The sequence below is a fragment of the Cygnus olor genome, chromosome 1 (genome assembly GCF_009769625.2).
Source record: "Cygnus olor isolate bCygOlo1 chromosome 1, bCygOlo1.pri.v2, whole genome shotgun sequence".
Lineage (NCBI taxonomy): Eukaryota > Metazoa > Chordata > Aves > Anseriformes > Anatidae > Cygnus > Cygnus olor.
In genome coordinates this window covers 144874982-144902526 of record NC_049169.1, presented here as the reverse complement: position 1 = coordinate 144902526, position 27545 = coordinate 144874982, and the positions used below count along the sequence as shown (strand labels likewise).

At 40.6% G+C, this 27545-nt stretch overlaps 1 protein-coding gene across 5 annotated transcripts; it reads left to right on the top strand.

Annotated features, from left to right (window-relative positions):
- Positions 1-322: 322 nt before the first annotated feature.
- Positions 323-25562, top strand: UPF3A (UPF3A regulator of nonsense mediated mRNA decay). 5 transcript variants are annotated; one of them, XM_040554038.1, is made up of 10 exons: positions 323-509; positions 1774-1880; positions 9240-9346; positions 11550-11648; positions 11744-11854; positions 15677-15732; positions 15825-15983; positions 17862-18022; positions 20067-20361; positions 22886-24350. In XM_040554038.1, the coding sequence occupies exons 1-10, from the start codon at positions 387-389 to the stop codon at positions 23057-23059; spliced, it is 1392 nt and encodes a 463-aa protein (XP_040409972.1). In that variant the 5' UTR covers positions 323-386; the 3' UTR covers positions 23060-24350. The 5 variants fall into 5 exon arrangements, with proteins under 5 accessions (XP_040409972.1, XP_040410278.1, XP_040410029.1 ...); XM_040554095.1 differs by having other exon boundaries at positions 379-509; positions 20067-20305; positions 22886-25562; XM_040554179.1 differs by having other exon boundaries at positions 379-509; positions 20067-20141.
- Positions 25563-27545: the final 1983 nt, after the last annotated feature.

Sequence of the window (27545 nt, the reverse complement as noted above, 5' to 3'; positions counted from 1 at the left end):
ACGGGTTGCCCAGGGAGGTGGTGGAGTCACCGTCCCTGGGGGTGTTCAAGGAAAGGTTGGGCCTGGTGCTTAGGGACGTGGTTCAGTGGGTGACATTGGTGGTAGGGGGATGGTTGGACCAGGTGATCTTGGAGGGCTCTTCCAACCCTAATGATTCTGTGATCCTCCCCATGGACACAGGGGTTCCTAAACCCGGCGGGGAGGATGGGGATGGGGATGGATGAGGACTTCCACCCCCGCCCCCACCTCTGCCACCGTGGGCGGGAAAGCCCCGCTCCCCCCTCAGCGACCTCTCGCGAGATTCCGCCTGTCCGGCGGCCGGTTCTCGCGAGGCCTGCTGCCCGCGGCGGCCCCGCGCGGTGCGAGGGGTGGCGGAGCGCTGCGCCATGGCGGCGACGCCGCGCCGGGAGCCGGACGCGTCCCCGCAGCCGCCCTCCCCGCTGCCGCCGCCGCCGCTTCCCCCGGCGCCCGGTAAACAGCGAGAGGAGAAAAAAACGGCGCTGAGCAAAGTGAGGGGCGCGGCGGCGGCGCGGCGGGGGGCGGCTCGGCTCCAAGCGGGCCCGGGCGGTGACGGGGCGCCCCGCGGGGACGGCGTGAGGTGGCCTCGGGGACGCCCTGAGGCGGGGAGGGGACGGGTGGGGGTAAATAAATCTGTGGGGTAACGGCCGGGAGGTCGCCCAGCCCCTGCTCCCCGCGGGGTCCCTCCCACGGGATGCAGTCCTTCCGGAACTGAGCCTGCGGGGGCTGCCCACAGGCAGCAGCTCTTCAAGAACTGCTCCCACACGGCTCCGTACCACGGGGCCCATCCATCCCCCAGGAGCAAACTGCTCCAGCACGGGTCCCTCACGGGCGGCAGCTCCCCCCAGACCCCCTGCTCCTGCGTGGGCTCCTCTCCACGGGCTGCAGCTCCGGCCCGGGGCCTGCTCCTGCGGGGGCTCTCCATGGGCTGCAGCCTCCTCCAGGCCACATCCACCTGCTCCACCGGGGGCTCCTCCACGGGCTGCAGCGTGGAGATCTGCTCCATGTGGGACCCATGGGCTGCAGGGGGACAGCCTGCTCCACCAGGGGCCTCTCCACAGGCCGCAGGGGAACTGCTGCTGCGTGCCTGGAGCACCTCCTGCCCTCCTGCTGCACTCACCTTGGCGCCTGCAGGGCTGCTTCTCACTTCTCTCTCCCAGCTGCTGTTGTGCAGCAGTTTTTTTTCCTTCCTTCAATCTGCTCTCACAGAGGTAGAAACAGCGTTGCTCCCTGGCTCAGCTCTGGCCAGCAGCGGGTCCGTTTTGGAGCCGGCTGGAGCTGGCTCTGATCTAACATGGGGCAGCTGCTGGGCTCTGCTCACAGAGGCCGCCCCTGCAGCCCCCTGCTACCAAAACCTTTACATCTAGATACAGTGCATTAAGATGATGTTATAAAATGAGACTTGAAAGTTAGTTTAAACCATTTAAAACAGAAATATTGTAAACATTTTGTGTAGTCAGCATCCATTTTTGATGATTTTTTTAATACCTTTTCGGCCAGATTGCAGTGGTTCTGAAGCTTTTCATTAGATTATTTCAGTTACCTGACAGTTTTGCAATGTTAGCAGAATCTGAGATAGGACAATCTTTCCATCTGTCAGCAAATCCAAGTAGGTAACTCACTGTGAGGCTAACACTCCAACTCAAACTCCCAATTTAAGGAAGAGCTTTCAAAAGAGAAGCAATATGATTTGTTTAGTCTTTTTCCATGGTATTTAGATCAAGGATAAATCTCCATTTTCTTTTATATATGCAGGTAGTTATTCGACGCCTTCCTCCTTGTCTAACTAAGGAGCAACTGGAGGAACAGTTACATCCTCTACCTGCCCATGATTATTTTGAGTTTTGCACTGCTGATCCCAGGTGAGGATGAGCTGTTCATAGAGGTTTTCAGGTGTTTAAAACCTAATTAAGGTGTTTTGGATGTACCAAATTACGTATTTTGTCCATGGAGCCCTTTTCGTTAGTTCTGTCAGTTACTTAAAATGTTTCTGAAAAGCAGGATAAAGTGCATTCCTGCCCCTTCCTTTTAAACTGGTGATTTTAAAACAGAACGTTTTTATGTGCAAATAGGGCATAGCTTTGTTGGAAACCCTTTTTAAGGTTTTAACCTTCATTGGTAAAATGCAGCAGGCTGTTTGTCAGCTGTGAGAAAGACAACCTAGGGTAAATATTCCAGGAAATTTTTCATGTGTGCCATTTAAGCTTGACTTAATTGTGTGCTTACGTGTCTCTGTATTTATTTCATACATTTTTTTTCAAGTAATCCACTTCTATTCATTTTTGTGTCATTCAGAACTAAGTAATGTAGATAACAATAAGTTAGAATCGCTGGTATATTTATTTAATATACTCAGTATCACAGTGGCCAAATATCAACCCCTATTGAACAAAACAATTTCTAGAAGAGAAGAAACTTAACCATTAAAATAAACCAAACATCCTATATGCTGCATCTACGTGTGTTCAGACAAACTAACGGACGTGATTCATTTTGCGCAGCTTGGCCTATCTTAGTGTGCAGTGAATCATCCTCCACAGGCATCAGATTATTTTCATTGACTACAGACAGATCCTGGATCTTGATTGCAGATCAACTTTTAAAGTTAGGGCTGGGTGACCCCCCCCGGAGCAGATAGCCTTCCTTTAGGGAGTTGTCTGTAGCCAATTGCGCTTGGAACAATCTATTTCCTGGGCTGATTTTAATTGAAAGGATACTGCCACTGTGTTTTAGAAGGGTAAATCTGATTATATAGGTTCTCTCAGAGTCGATTCCACAAGCAGAAAGGAAGAAATGTCTCTATTAGCGAAGCCTCATGGCTGTTTGGTGCATCAAAATAGTAGGTGCTTCAGCTTGTGCGGTGGAACCACATTTAGTCTGATTGAAAGTCTTGATATCTGCCTGCACTTTTCTCCCGAACCTAGTCATCCGTATTTGTAAATGGTTTTCCTGAAGGCTTCGGTCCCAGCTGTTTATTGATAAGGGGAAAATATCAGAGACAAACCAAAAATTCTCCTAAGAGTATCTTTGTCCTCAGTGTGTCTAGCTGCACAAATGCTAGGAACCAGTTCAAAAATTACAATTTTAATTTTCCAGAGCAGTCATTGACATAAGAATCTGAGGAGCCAGCAGTTGCAGAAGAGATAAGCAGCTGGCAACAGCTGTAAATATAAAGTTTAATTTTTCTCTCTATGTGATAAAATTTGGAGCACTCAGAAGTCTTCCTGTCCACTTACCCATTGCATCCATGTCAGATAACTGATAAAAGATTTTGCAGCTTCTTTCCCATGCTGTGCTATTCCTCATGGACTTTCATATAGCTAGTGACTGTACATACGTGTATGTGAAGAAGTTTGTTAAATGGCATACGTGACACAATAGCTTATTTTGTTAGGGGGTCGAGGGCGTGCTTAGAACACTAAACGTTCGTTTGCCTTGAAGAATGGATCTTGGTGATTAAAAGTAACAAAAAAAAGAAGAAAATAAAGTCTTTATTTTTTTTGTATTGTTTTGCTACTAGACTTTAGGATGTAGCAAGCAACAAATGCAAATTTTTAACCTTTTTTTTTTTTTTTGAACAATGAAACCTCTTGCTGCTTGGATTATCAGTTGCCTTGAATCATTTATATGAATCTTGTAATAAAATAATGATTTGGGAGAAAAAGTTCTCTCCTTCCTGACTTTCTGATTCCTATTCTCTTCTGCCCTTAGAAATCTGTACTCTTGCTAGGGAGAAAAAAAAAGTTTTCATTATAAATTTGGATTTTTCTTAGGGAAGCATTTCATATTCACTTTTTCTTGCTATGTCTTGTTGCTTAAAAATTATGTTTTAATACAGAAGATGCATTTTTTTCAGAATGGGTTTATCTTTATAAGGTATATGGCTACAATCCCTTCCAGCAAACTATACTGTTTAAATGGTCTTTTAGCTGCAGTTCTGCAAAAAATTGAACTGATTATTTGCTCTTTTACTGGTCCAGCATAATCTTGCCCCTTTTGACCACTTTGTTCCAGTGCTGACACATACCCGTGTAAATGTGTTTATGATTTAAATCATGATGTGTTCACACGCATTAGAACATACAGTAAACTTTCAGAAATTGTTAAGGTTGGAAATGAGGAGCCATTTCTCCTCAGAAAGAGCAGTCAGGCACTGGGACGGGTTGCCCAGGGAGGTGGTGGAGTCACCGTCCCTGGGGGTGTTCAAGGAGAGGTTGGGCCTGGTGCTTAGGGACATGGTTCAGTGGGTGACATTGGTGGTAGGGTGTAGTAGGTAGTTCGTAGTTTCTCCTTTTTAAGAAACCAAACATTTGCAGTCCTGCCTATATGCTTTTGCAAGATACGCATGCGTTTATCCAATTTTACTTTCTTGCACTCCAAAGGTTATTTGTAAGTTTACAATGTCTTGTTTTTATACGCAAACTGTAAAACTTTCATTTTTATTAAAATGTCATTAATGTATAACAGTTGCATCCATTTCAGTAAAATCATTTCACAAAGTATGACTGTTGTGTTGTATTTCATTCATTTTTCCTGATTCATTTGATTCACTGCATTACATTTATTTTTCTCTCTTGTACACTGGGATCAAAATACAAGCAAAACATTGTTTTTGTGACTGACTCCGTGGCCTTGAGGGACGTTTGGTAGCCATGCTACCTGTAGCTACTAGTGAAGACTGCCTACCTGATGGTCTCTCTTGTTCTCAAGCTCTAAATAACAACTGCTTCTTCCAGATACTCTTTTAAATTTGCATGGAAATGTTTCTGAGTCTTCTAAAACTCTAGTCCAGTGGTTGAGCTCTAGTCTGCAAGGTTTGGGTTGTCCCTCAGACTGGCACTGAGAGCCAGAACTCCTTCACAGCGTTGTGAAGTTGCGAGAGTAAAGAGATCTGAATAGGAGCTTTGCTTTTGTGAAAGCCAGTCAAGTAGTTGATGCCATGCCGTATGTTCAAGGCAGCGGTTAAGCTTCTTGCACGCAGCAGGTCTCTTCTGCCCCTCGAAGCTGCTTCACAACATTTTGCTCAGGATGATTGTAGGCAAATGGCACTCGTGCTGGAGGATGGCAGTACGCACATGGGAGCTGCAGCTCTAAACGGACAGCACCTTTAGAGCTTCGAAAGGATCACCAGTGCTGTGATGATGGATGGGATGAGAACCAGTTGGTCATCACAACTGCAGAGTGTTTCTGCTCCCCTGCCGGGCAAACAGTGCTCATATCAAAAAAGGAAAGGCTCAGTTCATTTAGAAGGATGCCGCTGCCATCCCCATTCATTGTATGAATGACAACAGCAGGTGAGAGACAAGAGGATGGAGACCAGTGGATTTTAGCTTGCCGTGACAATCTAGACAAAAGAGTTATCAATTTGATCAGAAATCACTCCCAAATTTAAGCATTGAGATTTAAGTGTATATGCATGTCAGTCTATATGTTTATACATACCTATATACACATACACCACGACTCACTACCTTGGTAAGTATTTTCACTGAGATGCAATGGCTGTTTTTAGAGTTTACGTGTTAGTGTTTATCTTTTAGATAACTATTTGAATTTGCTTTCCTCACAATTGTGCTAACAATACTTTCTACAAAAAGTAAACTATGAGAATGCTTCTGTTACTAAACTTGCCATAAAAGTCAGGGTTTAAAGGGATGTTTAATTTAGCGTAGAGAAATGCAGATTACCTAGAAGACTGAGTACCCTTCAATGCACAACAGCAAACAAAGAAACTGTGTGTTGAACTGAAGAAATGTGTACAGACTCATCTGGGTTATTTCTACAGAGGTCCTTCTAATTGATATCCCAGAGATGCCAACATCATGTACGGTGCATCTGTCCAAAACATGATATGGATGGAAAATAGCATTATAGGCAGCAAGCATATGGCAAAATAGAGCCAGCTGTCTGCTTCTAAACCTAGTCATGCAACCTCAAAACTGAATTTGAAATCCCAAGAGAAATCTCTGCCGGTGGATACTTGAAAAATGCTGGAGGCACACAGGGTCCGATGGCCCTTTTGTAGTGCGCTGCCTGGGGACTCAGCTGGAAGGCAAAGTCCTGAAGAGCAGAAGCTGTGTTTTCTCTGCTGAATATGAAGTGCAACAGCGGAGCAGGAGTGTTTCTTCCTAGGAGAGGTTGGTGGCTGCAGTCCTGGCCCTGCAAAACATGCGTTCCCTGCTCCGTGGCAGCACTGGTGAGTTGGTAGAAGAGAGGTGACGAGGGGATCTGGAGCAGGCAGTTGCACTTGGAAGTTCAGCTTCTGAAACCTGGAGGAAGAGACAGTATTTCATACACAGACCAGTGCTAAGCACCTCCAGTTTGCTAGTTTTAGTTAGCTTCCTACTTAGAGAGTGGATTTTACGTGGTTTTTTAGGTATACTGAACACTTGATTGGATAAGAAGCCTGAAAGGGTCTGAAACACTTTGAGATCAGGCTCCTAGACGTGAAGCACTCTGACATCTAACTTGTGTGCGTACGAGATGTGACTTTGTGTAGGAGTGGCTGCATCACAGAAAGAGCCTGTAACTGCTAAGTATTGTCACAGCTGTACTTCTACAACCTTCTACCCTGATACCTAGCACCAGTAGCAGAGAGACAATCCTATTTTACTGTGCTACTGCGCACATCAGTATCTTACTGCAAACAAACATGCCTCTATAATTTTGCATGTTTCTGCAGAGATGATGAAGTTCTTGAAGACCTAATAATGTGTAGCAACAACGTTGGATCCCTTATTTGCAAGATAAATTGTAAATCTCTGCTTTCCAGAGTCCTGTTTACACTTTACAAACGCTCTGTTTTCTCTGACTAGTAAATGCTTAATAACCACATCAAATATTCCTCTGAAAGATACTCTGATAAATCTAAGCGAAAAAATGTTAGGAAAATACTATGTTACGTACCAGGAAAAGATTGTGTTGCCAGAGCAGACAGGAAACAGATGGTGTTGATGTGCAAGCTAAAGGAAACAAGGAAGGAACAAGTCTTCGTATTTTCATTTCTTTTTCGCGATGGTTATGTGCCCAACCACAGGGTCTAAGTTACTGCAGAAGAAAAAAATTCATCTACATCACCGAGCTGTTCTGTGCACTGAGAAGAAGTGGCATTTTTGTTGTATTTTACAAAAGCTGAAGATGGTAAAACACTGCAATACTTGTTAGATTAGGAAAAGAAACTCAGGGCTTTTTAATCTCAAATACCTTTATGTTTTCTAATTTTTTTTTTTAAACTGTGTGTAATTATGAAAAATGTTGCATTTCATCTTTTTTTTTTTTTTCTTGCTTTGAAATCACTGAGGTGGAAGCTGGCTTGTTTCATCCGCCTTGCATCTTGCTGGTGACTCTGCAGCCCCCTGGAGGTGCCTTGCGTTGCATGTGCAGACGAGGCTTGCAAATCTGCTCACAGAGAAGTCTGCAGGGGGTGAGGAACCCCGTGACAAAGCACATCCAAAGGTGCCACCATGCCCATTTGGTTGAGCTGTCCGGAGATTGCTTGCACGCCGTCTGCACAGTGCTACGCAGCATCTGTGTGGGCTGTGGTGGATGAGGGAGCATGCAGTGCCTGTAGTGTCTCTCAGCGCTGCTTTGTGTCACCAGCATAGCCCTAGCTGTGGCCCAGCAGGCATTTTGGTGGTTACCTCCCTCCTTGGAGGTCTTCAAAAGCCATCTGGACGTGGTCCTGGGCAACCTGCTCCAGACGGAGCAGAGGTTACACCGGAGGACCTCCAGAGGTCCCTTCCCCATTCTGTGAGTCTGTGATAGTTGCTGACACTTCTCTCAATGCTATTCCCTTCCTAAAACACCAAAATAGTGAGTAAATATAGATGAAATAGCTATTCCTTAGAATGATAAGGTGCATCCTCTGCATGCTGTAGAGGCATCCTGTAAACAGGCGTTTGCAAAACATCTGAGCAAGAAGAGCCCTCTAGCTCTTTGTTAAACATTTCTCTTGGCTATGATGTCAAACACAACTTTGTTCTACAAAAAGGCCAGTTATTGACAGCAGCGCTCATCATGGTCACCTTCCAACGCCCAAAATGGATGCATATATGAAAAAGAAAAAATGATCGCTTGGTTTGTAGTGACCGTGGTTCTTCAGGATGCCATGTGTGGAGCGTGTGATCCAACCCGTATCTTTGCTCTTTCTTGCTGGCTGCGAAATCTGATTCTGAAATAGCTACAAAATTGAAATCTGGTTGCAACTGTGTGTGATGATTGTCTCCTACTGCTGCCGGTGAGTTTGTCTGAAGATGGGACTTGCAGCAACAACATTACGAACATAGGTATTCTAAAATTACAGGCTTATGTTCAAATATGTTTTCCAAAAAAAAATGGTTTAATACATAGCCGTTGCTAAAGGCTGTTTAAACCAAGCTTTTATACATCCTAATTAGGTGGGAGGGAGAGTTAAAGCATGTACCTGACACTTGGCTGATGGGTGGTAATGCATTGAATTACCCCGATTCCATTGTGGTTGGTGACGTGCCAGCTCTGAGGTTTTCATCAAGCACGTTAACATTTACACACCTAGAGTGGGACCTATGCCAACAAATTCTAGGAGGATCAGAATTACTTTCGGTAAGTACCTGTTCTTTCTTTTGCTAAAAATGTTTTGGACTTTCACAGTAACTGTTCTTCACAACAAGATGTTGCACGTATATTCATACACATGTACGTCAAATGGCGTTTATCAGTAGGTGATTCAGCATATTATCCTGCCAATTACTAAGTTATTTAATCTTTCCTAAAGGTGGGAATCTCTTTAAATACAGTGACAGCTTGGCAACTGCCACTTCGCTGGGAACTTTTACTTTACCTTCTACTATTTCAGCAACAGAAAACTTTTAACATGCCCAAGAATTTCCCCCAAACCACTGCTGTTATTCACCTCTCAAATCATAAACAATTATACATAAAGCTTTGATCCTGCAAAATGAAAACGTATGCTCTGCAATGTAGGGAGGCGAAACAGAATAGAAATATTTGTCTCAGTTCAGAATAAATTTCACAGTTGCATACAGAAATTCAGTCATTTGCTTTTTGTCATATATATATTTTTTTATATATGCATATGAATACATAAGGACTTCAATATGCATGCTTAAGTTAGCCATTTCCCAAAGAGGACGAGAACTGCAGTGTGATTTTACTAGTTTTAACTTTTTCCCGTCCTGAACAGACTAGTAAATAACAGAAAATAAAATTGTTTCTTGTTGCAGCCTTTATCCTCATCTTTACTCGAGAGCATACATTAACTTTAGAAATCCTGAGGACATCCTTCTTTTTAGAGATCGCTTTGATGGCTATGTCTTCATTGATAATAAAGGTTGGACTATTTGTAAGATATTACATGTGTCTATATACATATATATCATTTTAGAACATGAATTCATTTCATTTTTTCTAATGATGCTTTTTTCTGCTCAATACACAATTAATTACATAAAAATACACTGAACCAGAATCTAGCTGCTAGAAGATAATGAAGTACAAAATGTTTTTGTCCATGCAGTCTTACTTGTCTGCGTGGTGTGAACGCTTTATCTGCATTCTTGTACTTTATGCAGTCCACTATCGGGATCCTATTAATTATCCTATGTGAGCTTCACAGTTCATCACAATGATAACTTGATACATTAAAAACATGAGTGGCTGGGTCTTCAGTGTGTTTCTGTGAGATTAAGCGGTGCTATGTATTCCCATTTTGAGAAAGCAAAACCAAACCAGTTGTCTTCACCATTTTAGTTGCCCACTTTGAGATACGTATGCCATGACTTTTCAGAGCATTTATGTTAGGTAGAACTTTAGATCTAGTCTGATGTCCACAGCTGCGAGGGCTTTCAGGCATTTGTTGATAGGAGCGCAGACATCTTGAGTTCCATGAACAGGAGTTGCAAGGTTAGTTGCCATCTTTAAAATGTTCGGTCTACAGAGGTTTGTCCAACAGTAAAGAAAACCACTGTAATGTAGGTGTGGGTAAATCCTGTTCTATAGTAGCATTAAATAGCTCTAGCCAAGAAATTGTGCTTTGTCTGTAGCTGTTCCTTGCCTCGCTCCCTCACACCTTCTCTAAAAAGATTGCATGGGCAGTATAAAAGAGACTTTGATTTGTGGGTTTCTTTGACCATTGTCTATCCTGAACACTGAATGTTGCAGGGGTCCCGTGAAACAGTCTTGTCCAGTCTTACTGGAGAGTTACTCTCCAAAGAAGCTTTCTGTCAAGCTAATGAATTTCTCTGTAGCATTTCCTATCTCAGATACTTCATATGCCCCATCCCTGGAGGTGTTCAAGGCCAGGCTGGATGTGGCTTTGGGCAACCTGGTCTGGTGGGAGGTGTCCCTGCCCATGGCAGGGGGGTGGAAATGGGTGGGCTTTAAGGTTCCTTCCAATCCAAAGCATTCCGTGATTCTGTGATAGGTTTCAAACCTGGATTTGGATAGATTTCCCCAAAGATGGAGAACAGCACATTCCTCTCAGTGTGTGATTCCAAGATTTCAAGTTCTGTTGTAAAGTAGGAAGCAGGGTAGCTCCTTGCCAGCAGATGCCAGAATTTTTCTAATACGCATAATATTTCTTGCCTTCTTTTGTGAAAGAGTTGGGTGGTTTTAGCTGAAGAACTAGAAATAAACTATTTTATGATTCTGCCAAGACTTCAGTTTGGCTAAATTAGGCATGTTCTTCAGTATTACACTGGATTGAAGGCAGAATATCATGTACGTTACAGAACTGAGTTTGGAGGTGGCAGGTTGGTTTGGCATGGTTGGTTGGGCAAATAACGAGCACAGGTTTTGGTCACAAGAGCTCTCTGGCGAGGCTTATGGCAGCATTGCATTTATGAGGCAAAAATTAAAACGAGGATTACCATGTACACAAAGTACATTTGTGGATTTAACCGAGTTTTCAGTGGACTTCAGCAAAGTATGGCCTTGAACCTGAGTTAAGCAGAAACCAGGCAAAATTCAAAAGCTGTACGTGGTTCTGGCAGCAGTTTGAAGAAGAATCCAATATACAAGGCAGTCCTCAAAGAACTGGTGCCAGTAAACACAAGAGAGTAGTTGTGTTGTCCACTATAAATAGAAAAAAAAGGAGTTCCACACACTTCACGGAAGCAGCGGGATTATTTACGATTCATTTCCCAGTAGTGCTCATTCATTTGTCAGCATGAGATTTTATGTCAATTTTTCTACTCAATGACAATTTTTGAAGAATTAAAAGGGAATTATAAATGATAATGCAAGACTTTTATTGTGCAACAGTACTCTTCATTTTGACAGCCTTTGTTAGCATGTCAAAATAATATTTTAATAATAATGTTTAAGTATATAATTCAGATATAAATGTATTTTGTTTTGAATCCAAAATACTGCTACATGCAATTTATCATTAGAAATTTAGGATGGGATTTTAGAGACACCTTTGATTTCACCTTTGTAAGGCTGCCCAACACAAGTTTGAAGAGTCTGGAAAATCTTACTTGGATATAAAGAATGCTTCCCAGAATAAAAATTAAGAATTGATCTCTTTTAAGGTTTGGAGTATCCTGCTGTGGTTGAATTTGCTCCATTCCAGAAGATTTCAAAAAAGAAGTTAAAAAAGAAAGATGCCAAAGCCGGGAGCATTGAAGATGGTAAGCATATTTTCTTGACGTCACAGTGGAAAACAGATTCCATTTCTGCCTTGGATTGCAGAGTATTAACATAATTCAAAAATTTATCTTCGCAGATCCAGAATATAGGAAATTTTTAGAGAGTTACTGTGCTGATGAAGAGAAAATCTGTGCCAATCCTGAGACTCTTTTGGGAGAGATTGAGGCCAAAACAAGGGAACTCATTGGTCTGTTTTCTTGACTTTTCTTATTATTGAGAATATGAAATATTTTTATATCTTTATCATATTACCTGCAAGATATGGCCTGTTCAGTCTGACACAGACTGAGGTTATCACAGTTAAAATTTTTATCCCCCAGCCAAGTAGTGACAGGAAGCACCTCACCTGTGCTTTTGAGTCTCTGTGCATGCAATCACTCAACTTAAAGAAGTTTTGCATGCACAGTGGCTTCAAAGTTAGGTCCTTAGTAGTTCTAAATACGTACAGATGTGTTACAAAAAGGTGGAAGATATATTTTTAAAAGATAAGATAGATGAATACTTAAGAATACTTAAAAGCTTTGAAAGTAAGGCAACACCTTGTTCTCTGTATGCATGTGGCGTGACTTTCACAGTCTTAGGGGGAATCTTTAATGAGATAACATTGAAATCTTCCAGAATAAATCGCATCAAATTTCAATTGCAGGCTTCAGCAATGTGAATATTGCTAGTTACGTTTATACAAATCATGAGTATCAACGAAAAGCCAGTTCTTTATGTGCTGTGATCCATATTGTACTATATAACAGAACCATGTTTTTTCTTCTTTTCAATTCAGTCTTTGAAAGAGTACCATTATTGGACAGACTGTAGTGACTATGCCACTCCACAGTAGTGCCACACATTAGATAATTATTTGACCATCAGCAAACGCGTAGGAGAAGACTGTTACTAGAAAATGCACAAGACAGGCACTGAAAGATGTGGGAAAAACAGCTGGAATAAAATGCAGTGATCAGCATAGCAGTGCCTGAGGTTAGAATATCTTAATTGCTAGGACTGTTAGAAAACTGAACGTTGAAGAGAAAAATAAAGCTGTTTACAGAATGTAAAGGAGCAGCACAGACATGAACGTTGAGGAGCAGCAAGCATTGCCCGGGATGGTCACAGGAGATGAGGCCTCTGGATTGACAGGCTGAGGGCAAGCAACCATGTCCAGTCCTGGACGGGAGGAGTCCTGTGCTCAGTACAGTGTCTGAGCTCTTTCCAGGACTCCTTCTGTACTGAGAAAATTTTCCTGGGATAGGAAAGATCTATTTTTCATTCCAAATGTGATATGATATATATTTTCTCGGAACATCTAAATAACAGTGCCATGTCGCACTGAGAAACACAGGTTATTCTTTCCAAAATGCTGGGGCTTGGCAGCTGCCAGAATGCAGCTTTCAGGGCAACAAGGATTATTGATGTGCTGGATCGCCAAGTGACAACATCCAGAGCACTTACTCTTTCCCCTGGTGTGACAATTGGCTAGAAAAAAAATAAATTCAACCTTTGATATTATTTCTTTACAGTGTACAAGTAGCCTGATTAATGCTGTTAATTTGTCCCTGCCTGTGACAAGAGTTTATACAGAGTGTCATTAGTTCTTCATATACATAAAATAATAGTGGCTTAGGAAGGTTTGGAAATTAAAAAAAATAGAGGAAATGGAAGTGACAGAATTATGGACATTTAGCTAATTCTGTTACCAGTGAAATAGTTGCTCTTCTAGATACAAAGTTCCCCAACAATTTTTATTTACTCCAAATCATCCTAGTATTTGAAAGCAGAGTAAAAGCTGTCAAAATTTTCTAAGAAACTTTACAATTTCAGGAAAGATTTATTAACTTAAAAAATATTCTGACTCCTCAATGAAAATGATTGGTCTTGAGAGTTGCGGGTTTCAGAATAACAATGTTGCCTGAAGGCAGCTTTCCATTAGGAATTTTAATGTTTTGTTTCTGGTTGATCACGGAAAATCAAATTATTTGGTTGTCTTATCAGTACAAAACCAAAGATTACTTCAGTGGGAAGTATGTTTATAGCAAAAGTACGTCAGGGTTTTACTGTATTCCAGTTCCAAAGGTGTTAACAGGTACTGAAGTCAATGAAAGACACACCCAGTGCTCTGTTAGCAGAATTGGGCCTCACATTCTCAGCGTTTCTCCAGGTAGTGTTACCGCAAACCAGCATGCTTTATGCATCACGTCAGATTCGTTAGCTCATCAGTTTCAGTGTGACAGAGAGATATAGAACAGAATTTCTCTGTAGCAGGATGAAGGTAAGCTCATTCTTCTGGCTTGTTTCTAGAAAGCAAGATTAAACATAAAAGTTATTGCTGATGGAGTTCTTCACTTTGTAATTTATTTTCTTTCAACATTTCTTAAACATTTTCAGAAAAACCTCTTAGATTTTCATTTAGAGTAAGGCTCATAAACAAGGTGGGTGAGATTCAGATTTCATTGGTAAACATCCTTTTTTGGCCTCCTGTTTTGATAGCACTCATCACATGGCCTCTCCTCTGTGCACTTCCATATTTACCATTTCTGATCCACCTCTTGCACCACAGCCTTAGTCAGGACTAGGGTAGCGTGGTGTGTCCTTTCCCCAGCCCCTTGAGGTCACTTCCACGTGTCCCAATGACAAGAGGTGAACGCTTCGCAGACAGGGGAACTTGTGGGAGCAGGTAGAGGGAGGCAGAGCTGCAGATCTGAGGGACTGGAAGGGAGGACCTAACATTTGTCAAAAATTACAAGCAGGTGGGAGAGAAGGAGGGGGACAGCACTGAAGTCTAGGGATAGAGGGAGGAGTATCTCACATTTGTTGTTGCTTTTGACCATTGATATTTGCTAAAAATAAATACTGAATCAAATCAAACCTTCCCATTAATAACTGCATGACAAGGTTTTTTTCATTATTGAGTGGGTTGCTAGTAGGTTAGTTAGACATTCAAAACAGAAACATTCAGATCTTTTTGGGATATGAGTTGTGTCTAGATTTTGGCTATTTTAAATTTGATTAAGAATTTTTCTTCATTTTTTCTTTCCACCTTCTATTCTTTCTTCCACATCATATCGTGCATTTGAATTTTTCCTCTAGTTTCAGGAAGAGTCCTACAAATAGTTGTAGAGCATTTTTTAGTACTAAATATTTTCTGTAATTCTATCTTGGGATATCTTAAGACTGACAAAATTCTTTGTAACGGCTTGCAGCTATAGGCACACGGTTCAAATTTGAATTCAGTGCTGTCAGTCGTAGATGCCATACATGATACAGAAACTGATGATGTCTCCAAGCTTTTGTAGAATTTGGGGGTGGTTCAGGCTAGATTTCTGAGTGTGGAGACAGCTCTTTAACATAAGAATGGCTGTGTGATCCAGTAGATGAACCCAGACATGTTATTTAGGAAAACAGACTTTTATTGAATCTGTTGATACCTTGCTATGTACCCTGGGACAAACCACTTATCTTTTATTTATCCTGTTTTCCCATGGAATGGTGAATGCCAAATGGGAGTTAAACATAAATGTTATGAGAATGACGATGTTTCCTTCATAATGTAATTTGAAATTTGGGATTGAAGAGTGACATGTGAGATTACAATAATGTGGGCTGTACATGAGCAGCAATCTAGGTGGGTTTTGATGTCAAAAAAAAAAGATTAAAAGAGGAATAGATGTATGGTAGGAATATAGTAGGAGTAGATACTGAGCACATTTCTTTCCTTTTTGATGAGCAAGAGAAAAAATGCCATTCTCTGAACCAAAAATACATGATTTTTAATTAAATGTTAAAAAATTATGCAGTATATCTGTGGTGCTTCTAACCCTAACAACAAAAAAAAGCAGTGTTTCAAAAACGGAATGACGGGAATGCTGTCCAAAATATATAAAATAAATAGGTTTATGAATTATTTGGCTCCCTTGCAGATAAAGCTAGAAAAAAAAAAAGGGGTTAGTACTGAAGTAAAGAAATGAGTACATATTTTAGGAGTTGAACACTATATCACAAATTTTTTGTGTTTTAGCTAGAAGAACAACACCCCTTTTGGAATATATTAAAAATAGAAAATTAGAAAAGCAGGTACGTTCAGACTTTTGCCTGAAGTTCAACATTTTATGTTTCACATGGTTTTCCTTTGGACAATTTACAATTAAGCATTTTGAACTCTTCAGAGAATTCGAGAAGAGAAACGAGAGGAACGAAGGCGGAGAGAATTGGAGAAGAAACGTCTGCGGGAGGAAGAGAAAAGGAAGCGCAGAGAAGAGGAAAGACGTAAAAGGAAAGAAGCAGAGAAGCAAAAGAAAATTTCCGAAAAAGAAATAAGGATCAAGGTATCTTAATGAAAAAATATTCCTCTGTTGAAGTTATTTAGAAGATACTTTGGTTTCACACTAATACTGTTTATACAGTGTGCTGCAGTACATTGACGTGATACAGTTTTTACTGGAAGGAGAATTAAAGTAAGGTTTAGACTAGGTGCTGTTGCTGAAAAGTCTGACTAATTACCTTAGGTACCGTGATGTGCTAGTGCAGTTGCAATGACAGGTATCTCAGATGCCGTTTTATAACACTGCCAAATTCTGTGCTGACGTAACCTGACAGAACCAAATTGTCCTGTGCTATCACCTGGGAAGATTATTGCAAATATGGCTTCTAACACTTCATCATGTAAATCTTCTTCTAGCCACGTATGCTGAGGGTGTTTTGTGTTTATGCTCAGAACTGATTTATTGTAATAATATGCTTTAACCAAATTATTAAATGTTTTGTTATAGTTTATATATAATTATATATTTTAATAGTGTTATACAGTACACTTACATGATGTATAAATACTATAATATATAATTATATATACTGATTGCTTATATTAATATTGTTATATATAATTTTAGGCTGCGCTGCCTTGTAACAATCTGAACGGATTTACTTTTAATGACTTTACTTAGACAGGTGTGTTTTGTGCATTTAAATCTCAACATTTAAAACCTTATTTGAATAAGACAACATAGATAAAAACTATTCATCTCAATTAAATTATGTGTTATTGGAAAGGTGTTTAGGCTCTTTTGGTGTAAGGGTCTGTAGCGTAATGCAAGAGTACACAGACTCACTCCAGATCTTGTAATGGAGAGGAGCCACTGAGCTGTGTAGCTCTTTCCTCTTCCTTTTCTTCCCAGGCGACAGTTGCCTTCACCTGGATGTATAAAAATAGTAAGTTCTGAAGCAATTACACATTTTTTATATTTGGGCATAAAGAAAGCAATTCTAGAACTTCAGAAGAAAATTGACTTAATCTTTAAAATGGTTAAAGCCAAAATTGGTTGTCCAGAAAAACTCACCATGACATATCTGTGGCAACGTGACCTTGAAAGCTGGTTCTTTCCCTGAAAGAAAAAGAAAATACTACCTGAGAGAAACATTGTAGAAGTTTTAAGTATCAGAGAAGAATAACACATGCTTATTTAAGAAAAACTGGTGGGAAAAAAAAAGAATGGTGAGGTGTTCTACTTATTCCTGAAGCGTTAGAAGAATAGTTTGAGACAGTTGGTCCTTCTATAAAGATTACTCCTGTAATGCCAGACACTGCTCAAGCCCTGTGTGGATTATTTCTTGTGAAAGTAACAGAATTCTTGGAAATCTTGATCTCCAAAATTAAAACGTAATATGATATTTCCTGCTAACATCATAATTTTTTCCTCAGTCTCTATTTCTGTCAAGGTGTATTTATACGACGCACTTATTTCTGTATGCCAGCCTGTCCCAAGTAGTTCATGTGTTTCACGTTTTATATGTAATACTTCAAGGAGTGAACTATTAATCCTGCTCTTTTTGTGGTATTGTAGAGATTCTGCTTTTTATTTTATTGGCAATAACGTTGAGCTCTGTTGTTACTTGATTTCTAAGAAATCGTAGACTATATATAAAGCTAAAGAAAGAAGAGCAGGTAAGTGCTTTCTCCAGTACTCTTGGCATATTTAAAAGCATGCTGTTGAGTGCGTGTTAATGACTGCCATCCCTTAGCAAAAGTAAACTGCCCTCTTAAAATGACATTTTAAGTTTTATACTTTGCAAAATGTATTCATAACATCATTAAATAAGATTTAAATATCTTCAGTCTTAATAGGTCCTTGATATATTTAATACATTGTTAAAATGTCCATTACGACAGAGGAGTTTACATCATAATATAAACAAATATTTCTTAGCTTCTTAAGAAGCCTGAAAAAGGAGATGAGCAGGCCAGTGAAAAGCACAAAGAAAAAGATGAAGAAGCTGACGTTGAAGAAAACAAATGGGAAAAGTCCCCTGGGTCTGGGAGTATAAAATCTAAATCATCAGAGGGCTCACTAAAAGAACTTAAGGAAAAGTAAGTAATATTTACATTTTGGTGTCCAAGTTGTATCCTAAATGCTTTGATATGAAGGCTTAAACATGATGCAAGTGTTTGGCTGGGTGTTTGTCAGCAAGGAGCTGATTTCATTTTACATGTGAACTGTCCTTTTTATAAGGGGTGTTTGGTAACAACTTACTGACCTGATGGCAGTATTAGTGGATGCAATTTATTGTTTGTGAAGTGCATTGAAATCCCAGGTTGGAAAGATTTCTGCGTGAAAAATTGTTGAGAGTTTCATTGTTATTTCATCTGTTTCCCCACCAAGAGCTCAGGTAAGGCCCAATTTCAATTACAGATGTCGACGACTAAATTGCCTACGGTGCCTTACCATTCATCACACTGGCTTCGTTTCCGCTGCAATAAGCAGATAGTTGTGTTTGATAAATGGGACAACGGCAGCATAGTTAAGGTGTGAATGACAGCCTTATGACAGATATGTGCAGAAGGCTGTCTGTCTCTCACTGCCTTTTGTGTTACACATGCAGTAGTAAGAACAAGAGGCGTAGCGTAGTTCTCTCACTGCTGTAGCCTCGTTCCCATAGCCCACCATTCCCACTCTTGCCTGCCTGTTCCCCATGGCTGAATTCTAGAAAGCTACTTCAACCCCTCTGGAGCTGGGGTTTGTTTCCCTCTCACCTATCAACCACCGGGCACGTGTGTTCCTCATCACCCCCAGTCACGGAGGAGATAGACAGGTAGCAGGCAGTGCCACAGGAGTGAGGCTGGATGTCTTCCTGCCTTTTGGGAAGGTCGTTCCCCAGAGCCTTGCTAGGCCTTGAAGGTAGCATCTAGAGTAGCATTTAATTGTGAAACAAATAACTTACGGACACATACATACCCCTTGAGAGGTAGTAGTATTTTCTGTGTATGTACCTATGCCACAGATACAGCGCCTCTGTAATGGTGAGTGATTCAGGTGTCTGACAGCTGGAAATTGGCTTCCACTTGGGCTGTGTGCTGTGCTCATGCAGGCCCAGTCTTTCAAAATGAAGATCAAATTCCCTGTCATTGAGGTTTTGTTGCAGATCTCCAGCTTTTCCTGAGATGGGGCCCCTGTCTTCTCAGCCCCACCAGACCCCAAGCTCACGATAATTTTCATAGTTACATTATCTGAAAGAAAAAAGTGGTCTAAAAAGATAAATGTTTATTCATATTAAACCAATCTGAATGAGAAACACGTCTCACTGCTTGATCACTACATCATTGGAAAATCTCCAGCCTCTCTAATTCTCTCTGGTAATTCACAGAATGTGAGCAGACTATCAAAATCAACTTTCCTCTTTCAATTTTAAGTAGCATATGTATGTAATACATAAAAATAAACTACCTGTATTTGCTGCTTTTAAAATTTAATCTATTCTGTAATCTTTCTTCATTATTTGTAGTTTTGCCTTATGAGAGAAGCACATGCTTGCTGAACAGGAACAATGAAGTAAAAAAAAGAGCTGTGGATTGTATCAGGCAGCAAAATGTTGCAAACTAACAGTCTTTATAATATAAACCCATAGCATAAATTAAATATTATATTGTGATAAGGTAGTGGTTTTTGACCTAATTAAAATATTGAAAGATAGACTAAATTATTTGTAGACACAGTAAACAAAAGCCTAGAACACAAGTGTTCACAATGTGAGTCTTCTCAAGAGCAGCCCACAAGTCCTGAGCACGCAGCATGTGATTATGTGAGAACCATTGGGGAGCTACTCAGGGGACTGCAAAGAGGGATAAAGGTTGAAGAAGAATCCTCCCACAACAGTTACACAAGAGCCAGATTTTGCTTGGAAAGCTTTATATTTAACATTTTGAACTGAATACATAGTCAAGAGCTGGACATACATGAATGAGACATTCAGCATAATTGCACATAATCCCTTTTTATTAAAAAAAAATAACAGCCTTACCATACAACTCACCTAAAGAAGGTTGAAATAAAAGGAAAACTTTGTATCATGTCCTTCAACAGCTGTTTGTTTCTGTTAATTGCTTGGATTTTCTTTCTTTTTATACATATTCGTAGGTCACAAAATGATAGTGACAAAGAGCAAAGAGATTTGGAGAGAAGATTTCGAGAAAAAGAACCTGAAAGACAAAGGTATCGATTGGATGATGGCAGAAAGCATAGAGCTCACTATGAGTTTGACAAGTTTGTGAGAAGGAATGAAGAAGAACTGAAATGGGGGAAAGGATACAGCCAAGACAGAGGAAAGAAAGGGAACCACAACTACAGCTTCACTGTGGAGGCAGTAGACAAACTGGGTAAAGAGGACAAGTGTGATGACATGGCATCCAAAAAGGAGCGCATAAGAAATAAGGTTCTTTTATTCATTTAGGATAATCTTTCATTAGTTAAATATGCTTCAAGATCACAGACTTTACTTTGGCAAACTCAGCATAAAGATGCTTTTCTTGAGAAAAAGCAGTTCCTTATTTAATTTTCAGTAAAACCCTGACTTCTTTTTATTACTGTCAGAGGACAACAGCAGCTAAAATAAGTTAAGGTCACTGGTCTCTGCTCATTTGTATGTACAATATATAGCATAATCTGTCTTCCTTTCAACCTTGGCATTTTTGGAACACTATTCTTGGAAGCCTCATATTTTATGAGCGTATTAAAAAATGCGATACATCTGGTCTGCAATGAAATTCAAAAACTGTGGCATGCTAACCTTTTAAAAATATGTTGCCATTACCCAGCCCATAAAGTAATTAAATTATGGGTTGGCCAGGACATGCCTAATACGGGAACTGTACGGACTTTAATAAATGGCTAATTCAGAAGCCCCTGTATTTAGAAGGTGTGAATGTGTGAACCCTTCAGTACTTTGTATATCTGCCAGTTAGAAAAGGCTGTTGTTTGCTTACCACAAATGATACTCGCGGTCAATGCCAGGGAAAGAACAGGTGCAAAAATGGTGCCCGTAGCAGGGTGTACATTAGATCCCTCCCTTCTTGCCTCCCAGAAACATGGACACCATTTTTCTCAGACTCTCTGATTTCGTGGATGGGCCAAAGTCTTTTCAGGAGGTGGCTATCCCTGTCAGCCTCATTCTTTCTCTGTTCTGATCCTAGATTTCCTCCAAAAGATGACTGAAACACTATTTTGTGTAGAAATTTATTCAGCGTGTGAAACCTTTCAAACCAAATTCCTGATCGGTGGCGGAGGCTAGAGCTGGCAAAGGGTAAATTGGTCGCGTGTGGAGTGAGTCCATACGGAAGGTACCCGGAGCCAGGCCAGGTGGCCTCGCTGTGCGTGCCATGTAGGTCACTTGGTGCAAACCCAAGGAGCCCGGTGAGCCCAGATCTTTGCTTATGCAGAGCTCAGCTGGGCAGCGTGTACGAGGTTTATCTCCATGTGCACAATAGCCACTTCCCACGTACACCGATAGCTCAAGCTTAGAGCGGTCAGAAAGCTGGCTGGTTCAGAAACAGGAATATGGGAAAAGCGGTTTTCCTCATGTTTGCCGTGCTAAACTTGGAGTCCGGTGAAATATCTGCAGCCTTGGAAGTAGATGGTGGGTGCTGGGGGCCTTTTGTCAAGCCTTAAGAAGCCTCCTCATCACACTTCTGGTAACTTGCTGAGTCTCTGGATTACCCCACACTTCAAGTTCTAGGCTTGTTCCCTATCCAAAATAAGCAGTAATGGTAAAGTTTTTTGCAGTTCTGTTACTTTTTTTCCTTAGAGTATTTATCACAACAGAAGCTGAGTTTTCCAGCTTACCTGCAGAATTAGTATAGTCAGCACAAGTTTTACGCAAACCAAGCATCTTTCTGGAGTTTGTAAGAATGAGAAAATGGGAAGTTGAAGAGCTGTTTGTGATGCAGAAGGATGCATGTTACGCGTTTCCTATGACACGACAAAGCGCTAGCTCGAATGGTTTAGTTGTATGGCCTGATCGTGAATCTTGATATCTGGTCTAAAGAGATGGAGAATAAAGTGGAGTGAAAAAGACACACAAAGGTAAAGCAAAAAGGGAAAATACATATTGGTAATAAGAAAAAAAAAAACAGAATGGAAGAATAAAAGATCTGAATGGCTTCAAGTTATAAAGAGAGATGGAAATTGATACAGTTTGATGTAGAACAATTTCAGCACTCTGCAACTGTCTTAAAATAGGCAGTTTAATTTTGTTTGCTAAACTTAACATGAGAATTTGATCAAAAAGCTCTGGTTTTGGTGAATGGGTTGCCCTGTAACATTAACAACTGGTATTTGTGAGAGTAAAACACTGTTCCTAGGAAAAGACTTCTTAAGCTGAGTTTCAATAATACATTTTATTATTAAAATTTCCCAAACAAGAAAGTGCTCCCAAGAGCTGTGGAACATTTGAAAGTTCAAGGTGTCTTTTCCTTGTTAACTGTCTCCTTCCATTTTACAATGATCAAATCAGCATGTGCACAATCGAGTCACTCACAAAGCCTGTGTGTTTTAAAATCATACTTTGTTTATTAGTATCAGTGGGTGAATTTCCCTGCTCTCATACTCAGTATGGGAGGCATGATGAAGCAGAGCGATAACGGTGCAAATGTATAACGTTGTGTCTGATAATTGTCTGCAGTATTTCTCCGTGTTTACATCAGTTGTACCACAAGATCTTTAATTTTTAGAGCTTTTCTCTTTTATTCAAAATGCCTGGCTTCCAAGAATAGTGTTGTAAGCAAGACAGATGTTAAAGACGCAGTTCATTTTTATTACACTTCATTTTTTCCCAGGTCTTATGATATGTAAAGTAATTTAACACAAAATCTACTTTCTTCGCAAATATTAATCACTTAAAAATCCCACTTATGTATCCCACGTAGTTTTTCAGAAAGTTAACCATATCTGCTTCCTTCTAGGATCGTCCAGCCATGCAGCTCTACCAGCCAGGAGCTCGCATTCGAACACATACGGGATCGACAAGTAAGACCTATGACTGCAGTGGGAAATCTTTTGAAGATGCTCTTGACAAAAAGTATGAGGCAGATAATTCAGCTGGAGGTGGTTCTGAGAAGAGCGAGGAAGCAGAATAAAACAAACCGGAGGAAAGACTTGTGAAAAAGGATGAACTTAAAGATTTAATGTCACCACAAAAATCCATAGGGCTGTTCCAGATCTCCAACACCAATAAAATTATCATAGCTCTCTCGTACTTCCTGAGAAATAAAGGAAAGAGTGACTGGAGGTGTATAAAGAATCTTACAGCAAAGGAATATGGTTGCTTTTTTACAAAAAGCAGAGCAAGCACCATTTGCCTAATTTAAAAGCAGTTTGATGTTATATTCGATTTACCTTGAAATATAAAACCTCTGAGAGTTTTAAAGGAGCATTTATATGAAACTTTTCAGAAGCTATCTCACCGTTTACAGTCTGAAGAAATGAAACGTGGATTTGTGTCAGTTTGAAATCCGAGGCACTTCCAACGTGTTCGGTGCATGGCACGGCGGGCACCGGGCCCCCTCCTGCAGACGGCAGTGGCGGCTGCAGGGAACCGAAGCTCTGGAGCTGGTGGTGTTTGCAGGATGAGGCCCACGGTTTGCACAGTTGTGAGGAATGTCCCTTGGTATCTGTACCTCATTGTGTTTACGTTGTTTTTCAATTAACCGTAGCGTCAGATAAGTGTTGTTAAAGCTGCAAGTACGTTGTTGGAGCGTTTGTCATTTTCTGAGCCACTTCTGCCTTTTGTGTTTTAACAGTGCTTAAAGCAGAAAAAAAGCTAACACAAACCTCAGCACTTAAACAAATGCCTGGTTTTATTAAATTAGATGTTTTTCATGTTTTTGACACTGACTTTTGAAAAAAAAGTGGTTGTACAATGATGACTTTTTATATGCTAACGTTTCATATAAGTTGCGGTTGCAGGATTTGGAAAATGCAGGATATGTGAAAGCTCTGAAGTCCTATTTATTAATAAACACCCGAGTGACAACTGCAAACTGCCATTTTGTAAGAATGGTCAAATTCTGCCCCCAATGCAGGCATATATATGTATATATATATTTGTGTGTGCATATATATATATATAAAAAAATATATATATATACACACACATAGTGCTTCCATTGGTTTCAATGATAGCCACATGTTTAGGGAAGGGCAAAACACATTCATTTGTCTTTTAAGGCTGAAAATTTCTCAGTTGTCTTAAACTGAGACCTGCTTTGTCAATTAAGTTAAATAGGAAGATATTAATTTGTTTTTACATCCTCTTTGAACATTTTGTTGTTAAACATATCATCTAGTTGTTCTAAACTGAAGAATTATTTATTGTATTTTCCCAGATATTAAGCATTAAATAGAATAAAAACAACAAGATTTTGACTGTGATTTTGGGAACTGACCTTCCGCAACTTTTTTATCTGGTATTCTAAAAAAAAATTAAGTAGGATGCTATGCTGCTTGGTATTCTTCAGAAGTAGATAAAAATACAGTTGAGAAGAATTTAAATATCAAACTACATAAGTGAGGTGCCAGCTAAAATTACTTCAAAGCTGAAGTAAAATATCTGTTGGAGAATCATCTGGTTTTATCTCCATCTAAAGTTTATCTTGTTTACCAAGTTTATCCTGGCTGCAGAGAATCTGGTTTGGATTTTGGTTTGGCTTCCTGGCTGAGAAGAAAGAGCCTTAATCAGGACAGTTCTCCTGCCGTGGAGTCGGACTGGGCTGAAATCTACACCAGATGAGGGTCTGCATAAAAGCAACCATTTCCAGCCCAACAGGATACCCAGGGGAAGAGGGCAGAGCCCTACAGGCTCGAGGAGGGATCTCACTTCTGAGAGGAACATGTAAGACAAAGAAAAGAAGAGATTTTTTACATCCTCAGAAACTTGAACTTGCTATTTTTGGCCAACAGTGGCTTTCAGGCTACTCTCTCACCTTTCCGTGAGTGCCTTGAGTAAGTATCTCTTGGTAGCAGTATAGGCATTTAACTAAATACAGTTTATTTAGCAGTAATTTTCCTCTTGGGACTTCTTATTTGCCATCTCTTTTAGTTACCAAAGATTGGATTTCAAGCCCTGACTCAGCAAAAACTGTCAGGGTTTAAATATCCGCATCTTTCAAGCAGAGCTGTGGATCCCTCGCTAACCAGGACACCTGCATCCTGATTTATTGAATTACTTGTGCTTTCTGGTCAATATAGCACCTTGAAAAGGCGGGTGCAGGGAGACCGGCCTTTGGTTTACTTCTCCACATGGAGAGAGCATCCGGAACATCCATATTCCCTGGGGAGGCCAGGCGGGAGGAGCTGCCACCTGCTCGGTGCTTGCTCATTTTCCTACGCCCCCCCTGATGACACAAAATAAATGCAGGCTTGCAGCCTGGCTTTGTGCAGAGTCAGCGTGGCGTGAGAGCTTTATTTCCACAATAGCGACTTTGTTTTCCAAATTCAGCTTTCGCTGAAAGTGGATCCAGCTTCCCTGAGAAATGGGAATTGCGTCTGGGTACATCACAGCTGACTTTGGTGCCATCTGCTTTCTTGCTTTTAAAGTATAATGTGCTCTATTTAATAAAAATCTCCACCAGCTTGACAGTCTCGCTGAGTCGCTGTCCTGTTTCTTATCGGGTTCCCAGGTCATCGACATTTTGTGGTATGGAAATCACCTTGCCTGTCAAACGGGAGTTAGGCTCCGTTCTGCCACGAACTATTGTGTTAAGGGAAGCTGATGCGGGATGTAAATATTCAGTAAAAAATCTGCATTCGCGCCTGTAGCAGTTTTAAAGAGAAGCTGATTCGATTCCAAAACATCATTCTGACAACTTCACGTTCAATTTTTTAAACACATTCTGCTGCTTATTTGTATTTAAAAACAAATGGCTGTGAGTTGTTTCCAGTCTTTGGAGGTCTGTGGCTTACCACACTAGGTGCTCAAAGCCAACATTCCTCTTCGAACCACGCGCAGTTTCTCTGCTGGCTTTTTAATGAATTGCCCAAGCAAAGGTGTGTGTTGTACACATGACAAAAACCACTCACCGTGTGCAAATTTATGGTGAATACCAAAAAAAACCCCACAACTCACCACCACCACCAAATAAAAACAAACCACCACCCCAAAAATAACACTTTAAGAGGGAAAAACAAACAGACAAACAAAAAGACAACTCATTGAGCAACCCCTCTGCCCCAACCTCATGCAACACAGAACGCTAAAAATCAGCTGGGAACGTGCCTTGCAGGTTGGTGGTTTGAGTCTTAAACGATGAGAGGAGAAACTTAAAATTCTTGAGTGACCATTATTTACTTGTAACTCTGTTTCCTTTGAAAGAGAGAATATGTGAAACAAACGGGAAACCTTTTGAGCCTTACCTGATAATTTCCAAGTGACTTAATAGAATGCACTCTATCTTCTCTGCAACCACTTGGGGTTTGCCAAGTTCATTAGCTCCTTGAAGACCGCAAATACCAGCTTCTTACCGAGAGCTTGTTCATCTTTTAACAGTTTAACTCACTCCCAAACCTCTTTCCTGCTGCATAGCTAAATATAGATATATTTTTTTCCAGCTATATTTCATGACTTACACTTCATTAGGCCACACCCTGATCTCACTGAACGTGTGCCACTTGCACATCTCATTTACAATGATGTCAATAAATACTATCGGAAGGCCGCCGCTGCTGCATATATAAACATCGCAGTCTTTTGATCTGAACTGACACACTCACAGAAGACAGAACACAATCACCAAGGCAGGGATCTCTGCCTAATTCCAGCAGGCTTCCAGGGAGCAGCTTTGATGAGAAAAATGAAATGCCCTCTGAAAGGCCGAGGACTACTCCGAGAGGGGTTTTAAAAGCTGCTATGAAAATGGCGTACTGACTTAAGGTCCAGGCAGGAGCTGTATCTGCCTCCAGTATGTGTGGGGAGGAGATAAAAAAGATGCAGAAATGAGAAGCTCTTTTTTGTTGTTGTTGTTTCCTCTTCATAAATATTTACATATTCTGAAGCCAAACATGAATATTTGAATAAAATCTGTAGGATTTTTTTTTTTTAACCAGGATCTCAGTCGCCAGCTCTTGTGAAGACGGAGAGAAAAGTAACGTTAGAAAGATTCAGCTGGTGAAACAGAGGGTTCTGATTATCCACAGCATGAGGCACCTGGTCTGTTACTGCTGACCTGCGTCCAGGCCTCTGTTCTGTACCGCTTTCTATCTCTGTTTACCACAGCAAAAGAGGCAGTTCTACTAAATGTACCTGATTTGAAATTCCACCTCACATCATTTTTTAACAGCGAACTGGAGTATGAGCACTGAAATCTGAGCAGTACTTATGACATTACCTGCTGGAGCTTTTTGCGCGTTTTTGACATCTGTCGAAAACCACCAGTATCTAGAAGTATGTGAACAACCACGTTCTAGGGCATTTGGACTAGGAAATCATGATGCCTCTGACATGAACTAACTGCGTACTCCAGCGTGCCGTTGCCAAAGACATTCCTCATTGGCTTTGCTGCAAAGAAAAGAACAAGACAGAGAAGAACAAATAGAAAATGATCTTCACATAACCTGATTATTTGTAAA

Coding starts and splice junctions, on each gene's coding strand:
- UPF3A (XM_040554038.1), top strand. CDS start 387: ATGGCGGCGACGCCGCGCCGGGAGCCGGACGCGTCCCCGCAGCCGCCC. Junction 1,881..9,239: donor TTTTGCACTGCTGATCCCAG/GTGAGGATGAGC, acceptor TTCTTGTTGCAG/CCTTTATCCTCATCTTTACT. Junction 11,649..11,743: donor AGCCGGGAGCATTGAAGATG/GTAAGCATATTT, acceptor TTATCTTCGCAG/ATCCAGAATATAGGAAATTT.